Consider the following 17,721-nt stretch of genomic DNA (forward strand, 5'->3'; position numbering starts at 1 on the left):
TTATATTAAAAACAGAAGGTATTTTGGTACGGGGAGGTGATTATAAAGGGCCTTCACGCCTGCTCATTTACCCGTGAAATGATAAAGAATGCCCAAAATAACTTTTATTTATATTTTGCTGACTTGAATAGAAGTTAAAATTAATGTTTACGGTAAGGGAATTTTGTCTGTCATAATTTCCTCTGCGTATTACATCACCTTCTAATCGTACAAACCTGGTGGAAGTTTAAGAAAATCACCTATCACGAAACACAGACATTTTATGTGATTGCTTCATTAATTATTATTATTAATCTTACCTACTATTAATTGTATATTGGCTGTTGGCAGTAGGTACCTAATTAAAGGTAACCAATAGGTATAGATTTAAATACTTAGTCCAATTTATGATGTTTTATTTCATTTTCAAAATACCAAAGTTATGAATTAAGTACCTACATAAATAAAGAGGACCCTTTTTCCATCAGATTTCGTTTAATTCCCCAATCTATGTTGGTACCTCACTTTAGTTAGCATTTTATAGACACCTACCTAATTAAAATTAAGTAATTCTTCAGCTGTCTACAAAGAGGTCTCAGTTTCAATTTCCTTTTTTAGTGTGAAAACTTTCAGTGGCTTTCAAAAGAAACCTAATTTAAATGAAATTGAATATTGACTATAGCCAGTATAGGTACCTATAAAGGCTTGGAAGAGAACGCTATTAAGCAATAAGTAGCCTAGATACCTAATATGGTAATAATTTGTATACCTTTTTATTGTATTCTATCTGTGTATTGTATTGGTTTCACGCTTAAATAAATCAAAACCAAATTGTAGCAAATATCTGCTTTTGCATTTCCATCATATTTATTATTAACTAGCGGTCCGCCCCGGCTTCGCCCGTGGTACATATTTACGTTTTCTCTACATAAGAACCATCCTCGTACTTCAAGGAATATAATAAAAAAAGAATTATCGAAATCGGTTCAGCCGTTCTCGAGTTATGCGCTTACCAACACATTTTGCGATTCATTTTTATATATAAAGATGATAGTAGGTATTCTCCAGTTTGATGCGATCTCGAATATTTAAACAAGCACGTTGTCTGAAGTTTTGCATAAAACAATTAGAGCAGGCTCCAAGGAGATGTTCGTTTGCATAAATAACGGACCTAAATCTGACTTCTGATATATATTGTATAGATCCCAGACATCCTATAGACAGATGTTGCCAACCAGTTTTGTGGTCCCCTTCCCCGCACCCCGGTAATTAAATATGGCATACAAAGAAAAAAATAAACATTCCCAAAACATGCCGCGTGGGGTATCAAATGAAAGAGCTTATTGAGTAGATCACGAATATATAGCATACTATAACATTTCTTACACTTTCTCTAAGATTTTTTAGAAAATTTACGAAAATGGTCCATTTTTGAGTTAACTTTAAACCACTATAGATTGAAAACTCATGAATATATTTTTTAAATTATTATTTTAAATAATTAACAATAGTCCATTGTTGACGATCCAATAGTTCGAACAGTGAAATAGTTGCATGGGGGAGTGGGGGAAGCATTCAAAGATGGCGAGTATATTTTCAAGTTTATGCCAGAAATAAAGGCCTAATACAAAAATATCGGTGTCAGGGCTTAGAATAATTATCTCTGCACTGTCGTTGTGTTTGACAGAATGAAAAATATGGCAGAACATTCTTGAATCAGCCTCTTAACTTCATCAGCCTCTTCTAAACTTGAAAATATACTCGCCATCTTTGAATGCTCCCCCCACTCCCCCATGCAACTATTTCACTGTACGAACTATTGAATCGTAAACAATGGACTATTGTTAATTATTTAAAATAATAATTTAAAAAATATATTCATGAGTTTTCAATCTATAGTGGTTTAAAGTTAACTCAAAAATGGACCATTTTCGTAAATTTTCTAAAAAATCTTAGAGAAAGTGTAAGAAATGTTATAGTATGCTATATATTCGTGATCTACTCAATAAGCTCTTTCATTTGATACCCCACGCGGCATGTTTTGGAAATGTTTATTTTTTTCTTTGTATGCCATATTTAATTACCGGGGTGGGGAGAGGGGGACCACAAAACTGGTTGGCAACATCTGTCTATAGGATGTCTGGGATCTATACAATATATATCAGAAGTCAGATTTAGGTCCGCTATTTTTGCAAACGAAACTCCACTGAGAGTCCGGTCTAAATACAACTTTATTCGTTGCAGTCAAAATATAACAACAAAAAGGTGCACGAACCCAATTCTTGTTTGTAGAGAAGATAATTATATCGTTATTTACCTATTTATATGTTATGTACATTATGTATTATTTTTAAACGCGAAAGTATTTTTGTTTGTTTTATTAAGATTGAAATAAAAAATTACTTATCAAACCCACGAAAATTCGTGGAATGCGCCGCAAGTTCCCTAAGATCCCTCTAAGGTCCCCTACTAGGTATTTTTAAACGGTAAAAGAAAAGGCTTTGCTTACGATATTTGTTTATGGGCATAAACAATAAATAGAATTTCTTAATACAGGTATTTGGAATAAAAACTGAAAAAACTAAATATGTAATACCTAACTACTTAAGTAGGTAACTAGTTAGGTGTAAATATTTTCCCTGTAACTCGATGCAACAAATAACTACCATAATAGGTATATAGCTATATTTATTTTAAACTAGCTTACCGCCCGCGGCTTCGCCCGCGTTTTCAAAGAAAAACCCGTTCCCGTAGGATTTCCGGGATAAAACCTATCCTATGTCCTTTCTCGGGTATCAAAATATCTATATACCAAATTTCATGCAAATTGGTTCAGTAGTTAAGGCGTGATTGAGTAACAGATAGACAGACAGAGTTACTTTCGCATTTATAATATTAGTATGGATCAAGTACGCTCTGATAGTATAATCTCTAACAATAATACCAAGAAATTCAATTTCCTTGAATTGTGTTGGAAATCATTCGTATCGCAAAGCTCAAGCACTTGTATGAAAGTAATATTGAAATCAAATCTTATATCCGAGTGACTCTTCAGTATATCTTTTGATATACATTCATCCTACATTATTTAGATTACAAAGAGCTATGATATAATATTATCTACTATGTACGTATTATGAATATAGTGCAGCTACCTATGTACCTACCTATGTTAAATTAAATCAAAAATCAAAATCAAAAAATCAAAAATATTTATTCAGTAACAAATATTTGTACAATTATATCAGTCATTGAGACATCCTTTTAAGCATTAATAGCTCGTGTTAGAACATCTCGCTCTTCCTAGAGTACATTACCATTTATTGTTACACGAATAACATTTTCTTCAATAAAGTAAAAATTATTATTAGAAGACTTGTTTTGATATAACCAATAAATAGCATAAGCACTAATAATAGTATAAAGATAGGTAATGTCCTAGATTCGGCACCCGGTGATGACCGGTAATTTAAAAAATATATATTCAACAGATAGCACAGAAAAAGTATAATCAAGCATTGTTTTTCATGTGTCCTATACTTACCAATAAACATAAAATCGAAACATAAAGAAACTAAAATCGCTCTCCTATTTGTGTCATACCTACTACCAATTATAGCAAACGAACCGTTTCCCATTTCTGTAGCAATATCCCAGAAACGTCCATTAAACATAACGGACATGTTCCGAAATACGCAATCTGTTAAAAATCCCATTACAAATGTCCCAAATCCCTTTGACGTTCAACGACCAACACCCATGTAATAACGAGAGAATTCACGCTCAGATGCGCAAACTTCCAATCCTCAAAAACCACAATTCTGTTTAGCTAGCACTCGTCGGTTGAGATAATTGTTTCATCTTTTAGATTAATATACCACTGTGTTGTTTGTAGGAATTAATGTTGGTTTGGTAAATGCAAATAATGCAGCAGATTGTATCATGAATGTACATACAAATTAGATCGTTTATTCGTGGGTAATGCTAACTAACATTTCTAAAGAGGTCCTTTAGGAATGCAGATATAATTTAAACTTAATAATTTGGTCAGATTTCAATTTCTCTTAACTTATGTTATGCAATTCATAACGCCTATCTTTTTAATTCATTCAATACAATTCAATATGTATTTGTTTCCTTGAACTATGTTTCAGTCAAATCATATAGGTACCCTGTAAATATACACATTATAGTATAGCCTAATCGTATCCTGTCTAACAAAGCATATCTAGGTACTATTTACTGCTAACCGTTAAAAATCGATCAGTAAAACAATGGGTGACTTCCCGGAAAATAAACTTTAGTTCACGCCTCACACAGTTCAAAAGTTCGAAGTCATAAGAAATGCGACTGAAAAATCTGTAAACTTTCTATTCTTTGAGTCAACTTACAAAAGATTGAAGTGAGTCATTACGAGTTAAACTGAGGCAATTTTTCGTGCAGCGGGAGATCGCAGTCGTTCATGGGAATCTATTCAGGGCTACAGATCCAGATTAATTGATGCGGATGCTTTAGTTTACTTGGTATTTCCTTAACTTTATATATTATAATTATTAAATTTTTATTAGAATTATTTTCGACACACACAAATTATTCTGGTCTGATGGTACCTAATGCAAATTTCAGGGATCACGAATAAAAGTGGGAAATTATTTTTATAATCGGTTCATTAGTTCCCGAGATTATCGCATTGAAACAAATAAATTATTCAGCATTTTATTTTAAGGATGGACTAGCTGCTTTCCATAGTTTTATCCGTATAACCTAATTTTTGTTAATTTTTTATTATTTTTTTTTAATTATCAAAACCCGTTCAGCCGTCCTTGAGTTTAATTAGATAAATATCTAACATGGGTAACTTCAATATAATAAATACAGCGTTTATTTATAAACCATAACAAAAAGCGAAAATATTACAATAACTTTGACCTATGGCCACTCTAAAGAAATTTCCAGTGAACCGTAAATAAGGGCCGCCGCAAATACGTCTTGTTATTTATAAATTTTATTTATATTTATTAATCACTTTCACAAAATTCAGTATTCGTGAAGGAAAACAAACATGTTTTCCTCTGGTTTTCCTATTTGCAATGGAGCGTGTTCATTAATACATAAACTTAGATAAAGGGGAAAAATAAAACAAAACACAAAAGGAGATAAAATACGTTTATTTCTTAAAATTTGTCAATAATAAAACGGTGGCTCTACCGCCTCCACTTACTGTTACTGGGAAGTATACACAACGAAAAAAGTCGACGTTCATTTAAAACGCCGCGATAATATTCGTTATTACTGAAATCAACCAGATATTGGCAAAACTAATTTATTAGAAAACTGATATCTCGAAGCTTCTAATATTACTAAATCATTTCCATCACAACCATAAAAATAAACCGAGAAAATAAACGTACAACGAAGTAAGATCATACTTTTGAAACACAGCCACTGCAAAAAAAAACTAGGTAATTCAATAAATAAACAGATTACATCTAAATTATTTTATTTCCATAAAGGCATACAATATCTATTTCCAATACTATTCTAAAAGCCGAGTCATATATTTATAGTTACATTCATATACGGCGCTAAACGAACGTCGACTTAAAGCTAAAAAGAACGCATTTGGTTGCTGTAGCATTTACAATGCCTAAAGAATATTGCGTCCTGCGACTCGATAATAAATTTCAAATTGAAGCATTCACAAATACCGCTGCGGATATCTATTAGAACATAAAATAATATTCACAATAACTAAAAAAAAATTATAATGCACGGTTTAACTCCGTTGCAGACGCTTGTCTGTTACCAACTGACGTGGTCAAATAATTATGGTCAGTTGAAATATTATATTTTAAAATTTAACCGATAACCCTTCCTCGCAACCCTTGCTATATTCCGACCAAATGTGAATGAATAGTGGTAATATTATGTTCATTCATTCCATTCATTAGTGTGTTATTACAATCATGGTGAATTACGAAACTTTTAAATTATTTTTTTTTAATATTCATAGCAACTTTGTTAAAATATTGATAACGAATCACTGGGTTTATAATTCCGAAAAAATTAAACCATAGTTTTAATTAACATAGGCAAAATGGCGCGTAGAAATGACATTTCCCATAGACTACAAATCCAAGTCAGAATTTATAGACCTCAACCTCATAGACAACCTCATAGACAACAAATCTGTAATTATTAATTATTATTATTATTTTTAAATTAAGGAACCATTCACTACATATAATTGTAATAACACACCACATCTCTCCTTACACATAGTCACTGGACCACATAGCGTCACACTCGCGCATCCAAAAATATATTAGCGTTCACACACACCGGTCCAGCCGAGGCACACACACACACCTATATCATAAACGGCTATGCCAGTTTTAATGCAACTCTTTGATCGCTATATTCGATATATTGGGAGCGTCGAACAAACTTTCATTAATAAAGCCTCTCACTAGGTTATACATTATATACTTTTAAATGCTAAAAACTACGTGCTTTCCGTGTTTCATATTTATACACTAATATACGCTATAACTATATAATATTATAGTGCTAAGATTAAATTATATAATAACCGTATAGCATAGAATTTTTATACATGTGTATGTTACACCGAAACCGTTATATAGGGGAGTTCACACTACACAATGTTAAATGATTCGCCGTACCAGTGTGAAGACACCTTTATGACGTACAGACTGCAATATTTACCATCAAAATTTATAATTAGACATTAGTCATAATATTTTCGACCGTCACAATATATTTCGGTTAATTTATCATTTACAACGAAACTCACTGAATAAACACTTTATTTTTAGTGAATTTTCGTTTTTATTTCATAGAAATATTAAACAGAATATAATAATCAAGTTTTTCTAAACATCTGTTGAGAAATGTTTCATTTAGTTTTAGATACAAATCTAAGAGTCAATTTAGCAAACTCCCTTGAGTTATAAAGAATTAACAATATACGTCCATACATACATTTCGACCTAGTGCAAAAGGACGATAAAAAATTGAGATTTCTATACAAAGAATTAGTGTTTTTGGTCTTACAAAATAAGTAATGTTTTTAAATTGCCTTAAAACACCAGGCAATTGAATTAAACTTTACAATTTTTAACAAAATTGTCTAATTTTTTTATTAATTATTTTTACATCGTTACTTTGGATAAATAGAGTAATTTCAATAATAATTCTTATTTGTTAAGCTTTTTAAAAATTTTCGAACATTATGTATATCACGATGAACAGACAAATATCAAGATTGTTTTCATCAGATCATTCTCTTCAGTTTTTTAATATTCAATTTTTGAAATTACCCCACATCTCCAAAGAAGTAATTTTTCTTCCTTTTTTATGTATTATAAAGACCTATACACACATTCGAGTGTTGTATGAATGTACAGAATGTATACCAACAAGACAAGATCACAAAACATAAAATATTATTTTTTATTTTCCATACAATTCGTATTTTATTTTAGATAAACCAAAATCCATGGAATGTTAGGCCGCCTGTCCACCTGCAAGAAAACTTCCGCGAACTGTCCGACAGCAACTTGCAAGTCTAATTCCGCGTTTCCACCTGCAAATAGACTTGCAAGTTGCTGTCAGACGGACTGTCGGACATCTCTCGCGGAAGTTTTCTTGCAGGTGGAAACGCGGCCTTAGAAAGAAGATGGCAATTTTCAGGATCTTTTTGTACATGAATATACAAAATATGAATAGTCAAATGTGAAAGTATGAATTTAATGTTCTATGGAACTGCTGATTCCATTATTGGATATTGTTGTCTGTGCAATCTGTTGCTTAGGAATATGGATAATTGTAAAATATATCCTAACATTATTTTTAATAAGTATTTTATTATTTGTTTTGCAATCTCGACTCGTTGGATACATTTTTATATAAAACAAAGTCATTTACATAGCAATTTAATGTGAAATACAGTAAGTATTTCAGATCAATATTAAGTTTATATTCATTTTTTAACATAGATAATATAATTTTATAGGTATAATATGACCATTTTCCGACTTCGATAAATGATGAAATACTAATAAAGGTTTTTAATAGATTCTTCACTGTTCACTTCAAAACCAGTTTTTACGTTTAAAACTCTAACCAATGTATGCTTCGCGAATATCTCCCCATTTATCAAAGCAGTAAGGTCCATTTCACATTGATAAAACCGAATTATCAAAACGAACAAGTACATTACCAATTTAATATAATATTTCACTAGGAAAACTCTTTAAAAACTTGTACTTCGTTTGAAATTCGTATATTTGTTTGCGTATAGCTCAATACATTTGTGACCGATGAATTATTAGCGAGAAATAATTACAAAATATCAAAGCGTCCTTATTCATAAATTTTATATGAAAGAAAATCATTAATTCCTCTAACAATTTAAAGTTATTATCACCTTAACACCTCCGCTAATAAACGTTCGTCAAAACGATGTTTTGTCGCATTCTTGCTTGCGTCAATACATTGAGAGTGAAAGAGACAAAACACATATTTTCACGAATTTAAAAATTTATTAGCCCGGGGCCTAAACGTTAAGAATATCATAGCTAAAAGCTTAGCCGTTCCATTTAAATATATAATTAATGCGATTTTGGTGTTTACAACTATAACTAACTTATTACAGACATCTGTAGCATTGCACTTATAATATTATTTGTGGTACAGTCGGCAACGACGATCGTCACTTTACTTCTTTTTTTGTCAACTGTACGCGTCACAGTACACACATGTACGAGTCCGGTGTAAACTTAGGAATAGAGAAAAATATATATATTTATAATAATAATATAATATTATGTATTTATCATAATATATATGCACTACGATGCAAAATCAAAAACCGTACCACACGAAACGACACTGTATACTTAACACTTTAAAGTTCAAAATCATAAAATCGTAGTCTATTTATTGCTAATTCCACATTTGTCGTGTCGCGCCGCGATTGGTCGAACGGGACGCGGTGAGCGCTGATTGGTCGAGCCCCGAGACCGCCTGAGCGCTGATTGGCCAACAACGCAGTACTAAATTCATCTTCATAGATATATTGTCAATTCGCTTGCTATCTCGCTTACGCATTAGTGGAGATATATCTCTCTCGCTCACGACCGCATTTAAATCGATTCTTTAGTAGCACGGTACACATTACTAGTCAATTTTGTTGCACTTTCAAACTATTCACGAAACAATGAGTTTGCTCCTGTATATTGATTAGTAACTAGCGACTACGTATTATAATTATTATACATTATATTTGTAAGGAAAACAAAGTGACATTCACCGAAGATATATATTTTATTGATAACACTATAACCATTACAAACACAAACGAAACATGGTTACAAATTAGTATAAAGAGACTGTTAAATGAATCTCCACCGATGGGCATGCACAAACACGTGTATATGTATACAGCGTTTGAATGCTAAAGAACAAACTAAATATCAAATTCAGTGTTTTTTTAAGTAAGTTTGGAAATAAATGTATTAAAGTGTGTTTTAAATAAATGTATTTCCTTTCTATCTTTCTAATACGTAGTCATTAGTTTCTACATATAAGCCAATCAACGTTTCCGCGGTTGTACCAACGAGAGCCTCGCACGTAACACCGAGCGCTCATTGGCCGGCTCAGCTGTGCTCCTATTGGTTGATGCCGTGCTGCAGGATGCTTGTGGTGAGCTGTGATTGGTTGATTCCGTGCTGGTAGCGGGTGCTGTGCTCTGTGCCAATCTACGAGGAACCGTGGTGATTGTCGTACTGCAGGTAGACTGTATGCTGCAAGTAGTGGATGCCGTACTGTAGTTATTCTTTGCGTCACTACGATTTGTTGCAGTCGTGCTGTCACTGGCGGAAGCCGTGCTGCGATTGGTCAGCACTGTACTGCTATTGGTCAGCACTGTGCTGCTGCTAGACTTAGCCTCACTGCGATTGTTTGCAGCCGTATTACTGGCAGATGTCATACGACTGGTCAGCACTGTACTGCTTGGCTTTGCCTCACTGCGATTCAATGTAGTCGTATTACTTGTGGATGTCATACGATTGGTCAGCACTGTACTACTCGACTTTGCCTCACTGCGATTCAATGTAGTCGTATTACTTGTAGATGCCATACGATTGGTCAGCACTGAACTAGGCTTAACATTACGTTTAGTTGCTGTACTACGACTCAATATCATGCTGCGATTCGACGGCGCCATACTGCGACTCGGCGGATCCATGCTGCGATTGGTCAGCGATGTACTGCGGCTCAGTGATGCTGAGCTGCTATTGGCTGTACTGGGAACCATACTGCAGGTAGTCTTGCTACTAGTCGATACCACAGAGCGATTTATACTCCTGGATAATGCAGTACTACGGCTCAATTGTACAGTACTAGTAGGTGGTTCCATGTTATTGGCTGACGCTGTAGTAAGTAAACTCGTGCTGCGAGACAGCGTCGTACTGCTGAAAGTCGTGCTGCGGCTCAGCGACACCGAACTGCGATTGGACAGCACTGTACTAGTTGGCGGATCCATACTGCGGCTGGGTAATGCTGTACTGCTAGGTGATGTCTTACTGACGGATGTTACACTGCGATTGGACAGCACTGTACTAGTCGGCGGTTCCATACTGCGACTGACCGAAATTGTAGTACTACTGAAATTCGTGCTGCGACTCAGTGATACCATGCTGCGATTGGACAGCGCTGTACTAGTTGGCGGTTCCATACTGCGGCTGGGTGAGGCCTTGCTGGGTGTTACACTGCGATTGATATCCATACTGCATGGTGGTTCCATACGAGCTGACACTATACTACAGCTGACTTGTGCTGTACTGGGTAACGTCGTGCTGCGATTGGTAGACACTGAACTGCTGGGTAACGTCGCGCTGCGATTGGCTGATGCTATACTGAGTAATGTCGTGCTGCGATTGACTGACGCTGAACTGCTGGGTAATGTCATACTGCGATTGGCTGACGCTGTACTGAGTAATGTCGTGCTGCGATTGACTGACGCTGAACTGCTGGGTAATGCCGTGCTGCGATTGGCTGATGCTGTACTGAGTAATGTCGTGCTGCGATTGGCGGATGCTGTACTGGGTAATGTCGTGCTGCAGCCAGGCGTGCTGGGCGATGCTGCGCTGCGACTGGCTGGTGCTGGCGGGCGGCTCGCTCGGGGCCTGCGTCACGCGCCCGGGTTAGCGGGACGTCAATACGCGCGCCGGTCGTCGATGTCGGACACCTGCAATTTAGATCATGATATTATTAAATAAAGTAGTATTATACTGACCCTACTACAAATACAATAAAAGTTTGTTTAGTAAAACATAATGATTTATGAAATGTAGACAGTTACGTTTTTCCAATCATTTCAATATTGATTCATTAAAGTTAAAGTGAAGTTTTGTAATATGCTTTATAATAAATAGAATCTTCAGTGTCAAGTATATCGTGTCTAACTGCGTTTCTATTGTCAAGTGACTCGTGAAAGAATGCACTGTCAAGTGCCACATCTAATTGTCGTATGCCAAGTGTCGCTCGTAAGTGTCAAGTGCCAAGTGTAAGTGTAACTCACATGGTGCTTGGCCCGCTTGTGCGGCGGCTCGTCGGGCGCCTCCTCGATCACCAGCTCGCCTCCCAACGCGCATCCCTCTTCGCCGCTGTACCCGCTGTAAAGACAGACAGACATACAAATTTTATACATAGACAATTAAAAAAAAGACGGGTTGCACTCCGGGAGTGCCGGCAGAAGTGAAAACTTGATTATAAACGTTGAGCATGTTTGATATCCATCCGTCTTACGCTTTTTCGATCAGGTCACGTGTCCTGACGCGAGTTTAAGATTTTATACCCATTACAGTGCTCAACGCCGCTAAAGAAGTTTCCAAAGAAGTTTTCACTTCAAAAAATAGTTGTAAGAATTTCTAAAAACTTGAAGGGTTTCGGTAATGCAGTGAAAACCACAAGCATATGTCAATATACGTGCATTATATACACGTTTGTAATGGGTTGGTTGTAGTGAATTCATGTGTTCGGCGAGATAAATGATTAGTTTTTCTAAAAACAAAGATTATTATTTTTGTTTGTTTTTATTCACGTAAAGCATATTTACGCTCGACACGTTTAATTCGTAATTGTTCTTTATGTATTTATACGAAATTCACAAAGATGTATGTGCTAACGGTTTCAAAGTGCAATTATCGCGACAGGCAGTACTAATCTTTATGCTGGCTTGGAAGCTGTGAACTGTTACTCACACAGTAACTGAATGCTACGGAATTTTACTACGTAGGTCCGCCATAAGAAGCAGACACACTAACACTTCCAAAGTGTCAGTGTGTCACTACAAAGTGTAAGTGTCACTACAAAGTGTAAGTGTAACTCCAAAGTGTAAGTGTCACTCCAAAGTGTAAGTGCGTATACTAACGCGTAGTACGGCGAGTGCTGATGCAGCAGCAGGTTGGCGGCCTGCACTTCCTCCTCGGGGATCGACACCAGCCCGCCGCCCGTCGTGCCTACCACGTATTTCTCTGGAATTTATAGTGTTATGTGTTTAGTTTCTACATTTTAGTATACACTGTAATTTTAACTATAAGAAACTTATCTAGTTTAGAGTTCATTATAATTAATTTCGATCATCGGTCCAAACTTCTTGGTTAAAACATATCAATAAAAAATAAGAAGCACCTTTCGTGATCAAACTTTTGTTCTCGACATAGCTTTTAGTAACTCGAAATATCAATTTCCGTAAATGACAGAATAGATCACTGGGCAAAAACTAAAATTATAACTATTTCAACATATCAGATGTTGTGCTAAATAATTTCTTCCTATCTATATTAATACGATTTTAAAGCTTCCAAATGAAGTCATCACATTCAATGTTTTATCAAGTATATTTTTTTTTTAAAGTCGATACGCAGGTTGACCACAATCCCACCTGATGGAAAGCGGCGATGTGGTCTAATTGGGTGCACGTCTGCCTAGGAGGAGCCTAATCATCCTAGCATTGAAGAGGTCCAGGTTGTATTGTTCAGGAAAAATAGTGGTAGGGCACTCCCTACCACTATTTTTCCTGGAATGCACTAATTCCATTGTTTGGCTGTTTTAATTATGAAAGAAGACTCGAAGCGACGAGTTCGAATGTTAGGGATATCCACAATGAAAGGATGAATATATTCGCTTCGCTTCGTACCTTCCCGCTCGCCGCCCGCGCCGTTGGTGACGACGGTGATGTGGTGGCCCGCCATCACCAGCCCGCCGCCCAGCGACCCGCCGGCACCTGGGAAATAGATATATTTGAGAATTATTATGTGTTTACACTACTTCTGTTTTTGCTCAAGTGAGCTTTTTGGTTGATTTCTATTCTTTTGTATTTGTAACTGTATGACATGCATTATAATTTATAATATGTCATTGGGCTTCATGAGTAAATTCGCTCTAGCTTTTTTCTTTTATTATTTTAAAGAATGAATGCACTTTTAATGATTTCAGGATGAAAATTTTTCAAATTCCTGGTAACTTTAAAGAAAATAAAGCTAAATAGGAGAAGGGAAGAAAATTTTGCTAAAATGTATCAATTTGATTAATTGTCAATCCCAATAAAGTATTCCAGTACTTTATCACTATATATACCAAGATAATATAATATAATATAACTAACCCGGTGATCCCGGCGCGCTCTGGCTGACGCCGGAGCGCTGCGGGAACAGGTACTGCGTCGAGTGGCTGTTGTTGTTGTTGCTGTTGTTCAGCCGCTGTTGCCCGCCCTATAGCACAACAGAATAATACTGTTGAAATAATTGTATATTGAAACACAACTTGTGGATGCTGATAAATTATCTTTATTTTTATAATACTTTATTACAAACTGCATTGTGCGCACACGACATTACATCACGAACCACAGAGACAGGAGGAGGGCAAAGACAATTGCAGTTTACAGTGATTCCATACAGACTATACAATAACCAAAATACAGATTATAATATTTGCCTATTACAACAAATACATTTTAGAGTTCATTGATAATTAGTTGCTGCTGCTGTTCTAACACGCACCGTGGCGGCATATTATTATAGAATGCAAGACAAATGGGGAAAATCGAAAACAATCTTTAAACTGGGTTTTGTGGGTATATAGTTTCTAAATCAGTTTAACATAAATGAATGTTGAAGTTACTTTTTGAAACAAACCTTTGTATAAATAATTAACTGATGTACAAAATTTATGTTAGGTTACAAAGTTGGAAATCGCAAATTGTAAGAAAAAATGCTTATAACACAATGTTGTCATAGTAAAATATCACATCGTGAAATTCGAATTATTGCTCTATTAATTTCTTGACCAACATTAATATAAAATCCTTTCAAATAATAAAATCCAGTCCTGTTGTAGGCTTAGTTCATCGTGTCGCGGAAGAATTCTAACAAATACCCGTGGCCCCATCATTAAAGCGGCTCGACGGAACACAGTTTTAGTCGGTAAGAATCCGACATAACCCACGTCTCCTTCCCCGGGGGCCGTGGGTATCTTTGGAAGATTTCCCCACTATAAAAAAAAGGCTTAGTTCATCGTGTTATGTTTTAGGCTTAGAATGTATCATACGCATATTCGTTTGCATTTCAACATAATACAACTAACAATAAAGCTCTTATAAAAAGCACTTACCTGGTGATCACTCTCATCACCGGTGAACAGGTCCGGCGTGGGCTCGCGCGACAGCTCCTCCGGCGTCACCAAACCTGACACGCCCACCTGCGACGGCGATGTTGGCGCGCTCCTGTATAGCATTAAGGTGATGAATTAATTTTTCTAACATTTACGGCCCTTTTCAAACCTTCCTAATTTTTATATTATTAAAGTTGTCGTGATGAAAATTCTTGACAAGAAAGTTCAATAGTAACACAATACGTCTACCGTTTTAGAAACATGATTCCATGATATTTTCTCGATAGAAAAAAAATACAAAGTTATCATTGTTATTTTTTTTTAATCTCTGGCATCTTCAAAATAACAAACGTAAAGTTACGACTTTTTGGATATTAACTATAAAATATACAACCTATACGTCTACCGTGTTAGAATTTTGAAATATGCGATGGTTTTGAAATAAACAAGAAATACTTGAAATTAGCGCGCGACCAGCCAATATAGCGAGAGCCGCCCTGCACCTTCCTACCCCGATCGCTGCACGAGTCATTCCCGCTACGGCTGTCACACGGGGAACTTGTGTCGCTCGCGCAATCGTAAAAAAGGGTGACAACACGATGAGACAAAATGAGACAAATGGGGACAATAAAGAAAATAAGAAGAAGAAACATAAAGTTTGGAGGAAAAAGAATGCTTACAATTGGAACAAATTAATGAAGTAAGTTGGTTTTATATACAAGGTGTCCCACTGTTGGTATACTAAGCTCAAAGGAGGTTATAGTTTTGCATACGCTGAGTACGTAAAAAATAATTAAAAAATTCCAGACGCATTTTTTTTTTCAAATAGATGAATTCTTAAAACTCTATGTGTACACCCATAATAAGCGAGCCGCCCAACTTTGCCACCAGCACGTGAGCTATCGTTTAAGATTATGTTTTCATAGATAAAATGCTCATATTAGAGAAGCGGTATATGCCGGCTACGCGAAGCTAGAGAAGAAAACATGGATTTTCAGGAAAAATTTAGCAAAAAATTTTGGACGTAATTTTTTTTTAAAGTATTTTTTACGTGATCAGTGTATGCAAAACTACAAGTTCCTTCGCGCTTAGTATACCAATAGTGGGACACCCTGTATATATTGTATTATAGACGATGTTTGATATGTACCCCTGTTTTAAGTACATAACGAATGTGTAAGATTTTTTCATTTATAGCATAAATAATCTTTTCAGAAATCCGGAATCCAGAAGGAAAATAAACCCACTGATTGTTCACAATGTGAGCCCACTCCTTCGTAAGTACCTTTATTCAGTCAAAAATGTATGTTATCAATGCTCTACTGGTTTTATCGCATGATTCCATTTTTAGCAAAAAGCAACAAAGTGCAAAGAAATAAAAAATCATGGTGAACTTAGTGGAAGTATGGTGGACATAATATGGAACAGGAGCTCATTGGAGTAGTATTATATTTAAAAAAAATACGAAATAATTTCAAGAATTACATTTCTTAGAAGGTGGTAGATAAGTATGTTGTATAAAGAATTTGATGTTGATATTTTTCATTTATACTTACTACACCTGTGCGGGAAATTGCTTAGTAATAAAACAGGTTTATATTCATATTTACATAGTAATGTGAGTTTTCATTTCGAAAAAATTTGTGTAAGTATATTAAATTGAGTTCCTGGGTGATCTGGAAACACAATTGGGCCCGGAAGATGGCGCTGCAGTCACTCCTCCTAATGACATGAACCGATTTGGATGAATATTTGTGTGCACATTTCATTTTTGTGTGATGATTGGTTGATTCGCTTTCACATTAGCTAATATTATGTATTTTTGTTGTTAGAAAGTAAACTTAATTTAATGTTTATAATACATTATTATTGGTATAAATAAGCCAGTGTTCGTCTCACATTGCTGTACCTGCCTACCTACCCTACCAGGGCCTTACTTTGTTCTGGCTATTTTATTTTGATTATTTGTAATGAATAATTACAATTATAATAGAGTGCAAAAAATAAATACATGCGTCAATATATTTTGTGTTTTTTTTAAACAATTTTTTTATTTAAAAAAATATCATTCCGACCGCAGCTTTGCCCGCGTGGAATTAGATTATATCGTGAATCCTGTCTTATCCCACAGAAGTGTTCAGTTCGGATAAAAAGTATCCTTTGTGTAAATCCAGGCAATTAGCTATATTTTATCAAAATTGGTAATGTAGTCTTGACGTGATTAAGTAACAACTAACAAAAAAATATACAAATTAACATCCAAAGTTTCGCATCAGTTTTACTGTATTAGTGATATCTTCCACTCTTGACTTTGACTGAGAAGAATTAGGGTTTATAACTTCTTTCAGAAATATTACCTTTCATTTCTGGGCATGACGTAATATCTACGTCAGCATCAAATTCTATCTAAATCCATTCAGTAGTCCGCGTTATTGAGTACCATTTCATTTTTTCAGAGTAACAATATTTTTTGTTATTTTAAAGATTATTTATAACCTGTATTATTTTGTAATAAAGTAAACATTACGAAATAATAATAATTATTAATAATGTCTAAGTAGTTGTTAAAAAGAAGATTATTTGTTTATAAGCAAGAAAATAAAACCAATAAATCAACAATTAAATATATGCACCTATAAGAATATTATAACTGTATGACGACTCCATACATGTTTGTCCCGAGTCGGCCAGCGGCAGCGCCGCGAGTTTGCAAGAATGACTTCGCGCACACCCGCGTTCGCGATAGCGAGCTATTAGACTCCGCCCGCCAAGTAGTAGTTTTTATTTTGTGTATCGTCTTAACATGTATATTATTAGCATGGTCATTTATAGTAAGATCACCATCATTATCAATAACAACAATATCATCAATCTTCATACAATTCACCATACAATGGGCACAACAGTTAACAACAACATAAACCAAATACATGATCATTATCAACAGCAACACTATCCTTAACCGCTACATCACCGCATAGTCTATGGAAGTAAAATATTTAAATTATAATTCTAAATCAACCCCATAATACATAAATA

General features: G+C 35.1%; 2 protein-coding genes and 1 long non-coding RNA gene across 3 annotated transcripts in view; 1 reads left to right on the plus strand and 2 right to left on the minus strand.

The window, feature by feature from the left end:
• Window positions 1-8,966: 8,966 nt before the first annotated feature.
• On the minus strand, window positions 8,967-10,975 carry LOC149906242 (uncharacterized). Its single transcript, XM_090104377.1, has one exon. The coding sequence runs from the start codon at window positions 10,973-10,975 to the stop codon at window positions 9,599-9,601; it is 1,377 nt and encodes a 458-aa protein (XP_089960503.1). The 3' UTR covers window positions 8,967-9,598.
• Window positions 10,976-10,984: 9 nt separating this feature from the next.
• The window catches only part of FoxK (forkhead box K), a 58,921-nt gene continuing 52,184 nt past the window's right edge, over window positions 10,985-17,721 (minus strand). The window contains exons 6-11 of the mRNA XM_090104245.1: window positions 14,683-14,794; window positions 13,676-13,781; window positions 13,208-13,294; window positions 12,440-12,542; window positions 11,588-11,681; window positions 10,985-11,254 (exon numbers count right to left, since the gene is read on the minus strand). Coding sequence (XP_089960371.1) covers window positions 11,222-11,254; window positions 11,588-11,681; window positions 12,440-12,542; window positions 13,208-13,294; window positions 13,676-13,781; window positions 14,683-14,794 — 535 coding nt within the window. The 3' untranslated portion in view covers window positions 10,985-11,221. The remainder of the gene's footprint in view (window positions 11,255-11,587; window positions 11,682-12,439; window positions 12,543-13,207; window positions 13,295-13,675; window positions 13,782-14,682; window positions 14,795-17,721) is intronic.
• LOC149906244 (uncharacterized) lies at window positions 14,811-16,710 on the plus strand. Its single transcript, XR_016456977.1, has 3 exons — window positions 14,811-15,382; window positions 15,898-15,959; window positions 16,034-16,710. It is a non-coding gene; the product is annotated as an uncharacterized LOC149906244 (long non-coding RNA).

This window comes from Colias eurytheme, chromosome 8 (genome assembly GCF_061535395.1).
Source record: "Colias eurytheme isolate Ceu_HAF_F1 chromosome 8, ilColEury1 Martin Lab GWU primary, whole genome shotgun sequence".
NCBI classification, from domain to species: Eukaryota; Metazoa; Arthropoda; class Insecta; order Lepidoptera; family Pieridae; genus Colias; species Colias eurytheme.

Bases quoted from the DNA above. Each gene is read 5' to 3' on its own strand.
- LOC149906242 (XM_090104377.1), bottom strand. From the start codon at position 10,975: ATGACATTACCCAGCAGTTCAGCGTCAGTCAATCGCAGCACGACATTA.